The sequence below is a fragment of the Anarrhichthys ocellatus genome, unplaced genomic scaffold (genome assembly GCF_004355925.1).
Source record: "Anarrhichthys ocellatus isolate YVR2014 unplaced genomic scaffold, GSC_Weel_1.0 scaffold25, whole genome shotgun sequence".
In the NCBI taxonomy this organism is placed as follows: domain Eukaryota; kingdom Metazoa; phylum Chordata; class Actinopteri; order Perciformes; family Anarhichadidae; genus Anarrhichthys; species Anarrhichthys ocellatus.
This window is the reverse complement of record NW_022280055.1, coordinates 3,890,895-3,898,496: the sequence shown is the minus strand read 5'-3', so window position 1 is coordinate 3,898,496 and position 7,602 is coordinate 3,890,895. Positions and strand designations below refer to the sequence as shown.

The window sequence follows — 7,602 nt, the reverse complement described above, 5'->3', positions numbered from 1 at the left end:
ATATTTTTTTATATATATATTTTAGCAGCTACAGTGGTAATACACAAAAAAAGACTTAAAGATAGAGTGTAACTTGTTGTTTATAGTTTGTCATATGATGCTGTTCATTAGTCAACTTCCTGGACCACATGCTTTCCCACCAGCACTTGAATGCAACACACAGTTTGGCGTAAATCCAAAATCTAGATCACCACCTGTCTGCTGAGTTTCTGCCAAATCTGTTTGTAACATTTTGAGATGCGGAGGACTAAAAACTGAATCTGCTTCCAACTTGCATATAGTTTGAGGAGGGACAAAAACATCACTAGTTAGAAAACCTTTGGAAATAAAATAAAGAAAAATACAGGATAACATTTATCGCTAGACGCCACTTTCCAGACAAGCCTGGACGTCATGTTTGCTGTATTTGGACTTTTTGAAGATTTTGTAGTCGTCAGGTGTTTGATCGTATTCATGATATAGTCTTAAAATAAACTACGGTCAGAAATTGGATTAAAAAGTCATTGATATTTGAGTGAACATCTTCTCTTCATAACAAAGTGAACCCCAATTTGAAAGCAGCATTTGAAAATGATGAAGCACATTTTAAACAAGAATAAAAGATAAACGTACGAGAATATTATATTCAAATTGTATTTGAACTCAAAATTGCTGGGCGTTTTAATATTTCATGTTGTAAATTTTCCTTAATGACATGATATAAAAACGTAATGTCATTTTCTGATGCCGGGATGAATGCATCGTAAGAAACAATTATGCAGGCTTCTAATGGGCTCTGCTGCTAATGGACCACAATGCCCTTAATGTGGTGTCAACGTTATTGAAACCGTTGTTCACAGATGTTTAAACATTTTTCATATCTTAAGACAATGCATGTTACCCCAGGAATCACAGAAGTGTGTGTGTGTGTGTATGTGTGTGTGTGTGTGTGTGTGTGTGTGTGTGTGTGTGTGTGTGTGGGGACAGGAAATGAGAATACTGACTTCGATTGCGCTTCCACAACGTTATCAATAAAATCCAGAGGAGCAAAGAGCTAAAAACATGTCTAATGGATCCATACAGTAGTCTATTGCTGCTTACTATTTAATGCATGCACACACACACACACACACTCTTACCACATTAAAGTCGAGGTTCTTCTCTACCCAGTCAGTAGCAGCATCAAACTCCTCAAACATCTCCATGATGTAGAGGGTATCCAGAGCGTCCACTATTGTCGCTCCTTTTATACTGCCTGCAAGAGAAACCGATAGAGAGGTTAGAAATAGAACAGAACTTCTACATACACATTGTTGTCTTCAACGGAGTGTTGTACATATCATCTGTCGGCTAAATAAATACGGACAAATGCTGGCAAGAAAGCTGGATAAAAAAAACAAAACAACTTTAAAGTTTTACTCAAAATAAGCGAAAAAGTTCATTGGAGTCAGCTCCTTTTATTGTTGAGTGTGAAGAATAACAGGTATCGGCAGCAGTCCCGCTGAGGAAAGCGGTGAACAAACAGCAGAAGTTAAGAGTTATGTTTGGCGGTTGAATGAATTATTTGGCTCGACAGACGGTGAGAGGCAGCGATTATCGGCGCTGATGAAAACGTCGGGAGTGTTGCTCATCTCTAGAGATTAGCCTCATAGCGGGAGGGAAGACACACAAACCGCCGTTACCCAAAACTCCCATTTTCACGAATCCAACCCCACCCCGACGCCTCGGCCTGGGTATGTGTGCCAGGGAGCTCAATGAATCATTAAGCATGCAGCTCCGAGCCCTCAGCAAAGCTTTTAGTCCTAACACACTTGTTATAAACACAAGGTCTCATCTGTCGGAGCGATCTGACCACTTAGAGGCGTGACTAAAGAAGAGAGGAAAAAGAAAATTTGAAATGAAAGATGTGGAAGTGAAGAAAGAGGAACAAGACGAGGAGTAAGGACATTAATACATCAGCGTAGGGAGGGCGACCCTACAGAGAGAAGGAAGGACAAAAACAAGAGGAAAGACACTGAAATAGTGATGAGGATACAAGAGCAAGTCCAAGTCAGTGTTTGAAAATGATGTGCGGAGTCGAGATGACAACCGGGATGCTGCAGGTTTGTTACCGTGAAAATCGGTGGGTTTATTTCCCTCTGTAAGCAGTGGGAGGACGCAAAGGCTGCTAAGAGCTTTCCATTACACACACAATGCTGAATCATCAGCTACGGGCAGAGGGCCACTGCTGTATATCAGAAGCAGCACTGTGCTCACTCTGCGTCTGGAAAATATTATTTCTTCAGCACTGTATGAGAGGACAATACAGTCCAGCCTGCTCGAGGGGAAAATGTAACAACAGTTTTAACCAATGAGAAACATGTGAATTAAGGCACTTTTTTTGGGTGTTGCTAAGTGCATTTTCTTACTTCGGAGAGAGAGGCAGGCTAGCTGTTTCCCCCCGCTTCCCACCCTTTATGCTAAGCTAAGCTAATCTCCTCCAGGCTCCAGCACCATACTTAACTCACAGATATGAGAGCGACATCCATCCCGGTATCCAGCTAATGCTCTTAGAAGAAGAGGAACGTAAGAATGACTCGATAACAAAAAGAACGTGAAAGGTAGAATCACGCATAAAGTCTACATTAAAATGTGGCGTTCGAATTGTACAACGGACCAAACATGAACAGTGTGAATGTTTCGTCAAGACCCAAGCCCTGTGTGTAGACAGAGAGAGCATGTTACTGGAGGTGTCAGCAGATCCAGTTACTGTTGGAGTCGCTTGTCCTTCCTGTTTTCCATCCATCTCACATTTTCACTCCACTGAAGCCCCCAGAGCGACGACGAGACACTTTCCTCCCGTCCATTGTCTTGTCTCTGTGCTTCCTTCCCCCTCACTGCTCATCCTGTATCTGAGTGTGTGTGTGTGAGATGTGAGGGGTACAGATGGTCAAAGAGTGACCTGAATACTAACACTAAACAGAAAGAAAAAGAACATGTTACAGCGGAAAGGAAAGATTTGTGGACAGTTTAGTGTCCTTTGTCCTTCTGTAAAGGATATAGATGTTTTTATGAAATATGTCTTTACAGTTTTTATACGGTCGGTTACTTTATTCTGACTCTCTATATAATTTAACAGGACCAATTTCAATATTATAGTGTAGAATAATGTGATTCACAGTTTTCATGTCGGAGTTCAATTCATCCAAAAGTTGCCCGTTTGAAATCCTGACTACTTCCAACCTCGAGTGTCCACACGTATTGTCGAAAAAGAAAGACTTGCAGCCTTCATAAAAGCTTCAAGTCACGGTTACGCCCGTGAGACTGAGCGGATACATGCACCTGCACAGGGCCGGTGCACACACCTGCATGCATTAAATAATAATTAAATCTGTTGTGCGAGACGTGCGAGGAGTGAGGAGTAAATGTAATGTTTTTGAGCTTTTCTGGACCCATCGGTTACTGCGCAAAATATTAAGAACACGTGTTCTTTCAGACGACACTGATCCCAGAGAATAAAAATGATCTCTGACGTTTGTGAGACAGCTTGTCCGGGGCCAAGAGGAAGCAAGGAATCTGCTAAAATCAGATCACCAGATCCAGGATTTGTGTCAGTGTCCAGATGGGAGGACTATAAAAACTGAGACGGGATTAAGCCGAGGTCTGCGAGGTTACGAGAGCTAAATCCGACGATCTCGGAGGTGCGGTGCTGCCGGGGAGTTTGTTTCCGTTAGCGACCGGGAGCGTGGTGAGGCAGCAGATGGCTCAGCAGAGGGCAGCGTCTATGATGCTTCTGCGAGAGCACGAGTGGCAGCGGAGGAGGAGAGCATCTCGGATGCTTCTAAAAAGACGGAGCGGTAGGGGAGGACGGGCCTTGTGATATTTGCTGTTGGTGGTAGGCTTGTCGCAGCAGGAGAATTCTTACACTTGTAAAAAAGTCTTTCCAGAAAACCATCAACACCAATGTGATCTCCCACAGTCACACGTTTTGTTTTTTTTAAATATTTTCTCCCTGCTTTGCTTCCTGGTGTACCAGTGGGAGTGCACCATATGAAGGAATCTAATTATTTTTTATTGTATGCAAACATTTTTTATAGTTTATTTATTATTATTTATGTTTCATTTTTTTTTTTTTTTAAATATATATATATTTTTTAAATTCTAATTATTTGTGTGCATATATTTTTGCCTTCATCATGTCCTCAAACATCGTGTTGTATTTCAGAGAAAGCATGAAATGACACCGATGAAGCAGAACATGGGAGAAAAGGATGGGAAGATGAACGATGAAAGATCCGGCGTCCTCGGAAGACGAGAAGAATCATTACCGCTCTGTTCGCGGGCAGAGAATAAGGATGGATGGGAGAGGCACGGCAGACAAAAGAGAAAATGGGGGACAGAAGGTCCAAAAGTCATTAACGAGCAGAAGTCCCTCCATTCCTGTGCGCCTTGAAACACAATCCATTTAGCTGTTGCTCTTCCTACATCCAGCTGTCCTCTAATGAGACTTTTCTCTTTTCAGAACAATTCTGTCCTCTTGTCCTTCTTTATCTCCTATTCCCTTGCTTTGATTGCTCCTTGCATCCTCATCCACTCTGCTTTTTCCCCCCTTTCCTCCCTCCCTCGGTACCTCCAACAGAAAATGAGTGAAGAGGGGAATGATGGATGAATTAAAGCAGAAAGCAAAGCACCACACCTCGCATGCTTCATTCATCACCTACATAGGCAGATGTCCCACACACACACACACAAAGTGTTATTCTGCTGCATTTTGGTGCTAAAAACATGAGTATTAGCTGGTTTGACTATAAGTGTGGATGACTGGTCAATACATTCATTCACTGCACTCCTTCCTATGCTGCGGTGTGTGTGTGTGTGTGTGTGTGTGCCTGTCAGTCAGAGGAGTGATGCATTGTTTGGTTGTTCAGAACAAAATAACCTTCGCTTCACGCAATCAGGCGCGAAGACAGAGCTGTAATCTGTGATGCGGGAGTGTGCATGAGTGATTGAGAGCGACTGATAATGTGTTGTTGCTTTTTGTCTTACACACACACACACACACACACACACACACACACACACACACACAATTATAATATATTATTGTTAAAAGCATAAAACCGTATCAATGAAACCAATCAATAGGATACTGCATGAATATATGCTATAGCCCCATAAAGTCATGCATTTTCCTCTTAACAATTACCACTCAATGTGCTCATGAAAAGCTTTTCTTCAAACACACTAAATTGTATATGATAAATATTTTAAGTGGGTGAGGCCATATGATACCTAGATGTGGAGAGTGGGTTTCTTTGCTTTGGGAACATGAAGCGAAGAACAGCAAATGTCATGCGGGATTTCATCGCGCGACCTCAACAGTCGGCCCCGAGCCCTCCAGCTCTGGGTCACACGGAGCTCCCCTTCACTCTGATTCAGCGCCCGCAGCTCCACACAATTCAACCTGAGCACAGGGCCAGGGGGTAAGTCACAGCAGCCGAGCGGAGCGGAGCTCCTCTCCCACAGTAAAGTCAGCCCTGCAACTATAGGTCACGTGAAAAATGAGAATGAAAATCTACCCCTGAAGCTTTCTACTCCCCTCGGTCGGGCAGTGGCACGCTTTCAATTGCGTCCGAAAACACTGAGCGTGACTGACAGAAGAATTAATCAGCCTTAGTCCAGTCCCCCCCCCCCCTCCTGGTTTCATACACAAGTCCCAAGCTTAAACATTCATTTAGTTACCCGTCATATTTAAGTAAAGACCTGTTGATAACGCTTCTAGCTACAGCAGGGCCGTGGACCAGCTCCTAGTTATGCTGCTGTGGGCCTAGACTACCGGGGGACCTCCTATGATACACTGATCCTCCTCTCTCTCCTCCTCTCCTTCTGCATCTGTATGCATTCATGTCTCCTTACTGGACGTTACTCACTTCCTCAGAGTCGTACTTTCTCATCTCGCAGGTTTCCATGGATCAGTAGGGTTACACCTGGATCAGGGTTGCGCCGGTTGCCATAGTCATATTTCTATTACTGCTGCTTCTATTCTATTCTATCCACTACTAATATTATCCTTAGTACCAGTCATATATTAGTTCTGCTATTATTAGTATCATGATGTTACATCCACCATTACTAGTCCTGTTTCATTTATCGTTATTATAGCTGTATATGTAAATTACATGAGTACGGGGTAGACCTGATCTATAGGAAAAGTGTCTCTGAAGGACAGGTCGGGGGAGTCACCTGGCAAGCTCGCCAAGCTGCCGTCACCGTGATTGTTCGGGCATCGCTTTGACATGCCAACAAAATAGCCAATAAAAAGCAGTGAGGTCAGCGTGATAATAATGATGAAAACAAACAATATTCATGTCACAGCTGAAAATATGAATTCTATTTTGCTATCAAGAGCTAAAGCAACCTTTTGACCTAGTTTTGTGAAATGCCCTAAACTTTATGACACATCCTTCAGCCCGACAAGAAAATCATAACCTCTTTCCAGCTTTACTGCGAGATGAATTAATATTGGCGGTGCACACTGGCTCAGCGGCTTTAGCTTAAAACTAGCAGCCTCAGCCTTCAAGAGACTGACAGCAGTCAAAGTGTCACTGATATTACAAAGGAAAAAAAAATGCAATTCTCTTCAACTAAAAAGAAATCCCTTCTTGAAGTTTCTCCTCAGCTCGCTGCCTTTCTCGGGCCAGAGACGCTCTGAAGATAGAGAAGGGTCCCCGATGTGTCCCGTGTCGCTAACTCAATGCAAACTCCAGGTCTAATCCTTAATCCTGCAATTTGATCCCGGCCTCAACACCCCTCAGCCCCGCTGGTGATCCCATTTAGCCCCAACTACCGCCTCAACGTAGAGTCTACACTGAATTTTGCGAAGGGTCACGGAGGGGAGGTGAGGAAAAAGTGATGGCTAAGCCTTCGGCTAATCGTGTTATCGTAGGCAGAAAGCATGCGCACGCATGAACACACACAGACACAATCCCAAAGTGTATTAACCTCTTGGCTTCTGCTGCCGGATACTCGAGCGTCAACACTTTTTTTTTGGTCAAGGTTACAGTGAAAGGCACGCTTCACTTTTGTGCGTTGAAAATGTGACTGGTACAGAAAAAAAGAGATTTAACGAGGAGCTGTGATAACACACCAAACGCAAAGTAGAAAGAGGCGCCGCAGGTTTCTGTTCGGCTGCCTTGTTTGATCAGGCGTGGGAACTTCCAGGGACCGGGCAGACATCGAGGTGCGTGCACGAGTGTGCTTGTGTCTATGAGAGTGTGTTCAGACGCGTTCATCATCAGGGAGATGGGCAGTGCTGCTGCAGTGTGTTGTTCCAGGCCTTGGGGGGGGGGGGGTTGTTGTTCGGTGTCTATGAGCTGGTGTGATAAATTAATGTCGATGCTGGCTCAAGGCTCTATAACAAAAGGCTCAGGAAATATGAGAGTGTACAGCACAGAGTTGCAAGGTGTGTGTGCGTGCGTGCGTGATGGATACCCCCATTTCAGCTGCTACAGTGCTTCCCTAGTCTGCGTCCCACCCGCCTCTCAGGAGAGCGTGATTTACATCACATCAGACACAACCAAATACAACCTCCCTCCTCCACACACACACACACACACACACACACACACACACACACACACACAC

At 43.9% G+C, this 7,602-nt stretch overlaps 1 protein-coding gene across 1 annotated transcript in view; it reads right to left on the bottom strand.

Moving 5' to 3' along the window:
* man1a1 (mannosidase, alpha, class 1A, member 1) overlaps positions 1-7,602 on the bottom strand; it is a 157,591-nt gene that overhangs the window by 103,110 nt on the left and 46,879 nt on the right. Inside the window, exon 3 of the mRNA XM_031861642.1 lies at positions 1,119-1,234. Coding sequence (XP_031717502.1) covers positions 1,119-1,234 — 116 coding nt within the window. The remainder of the gene's footprint in view (positions 1-1,118; positions 1,235-7,602) is intronic.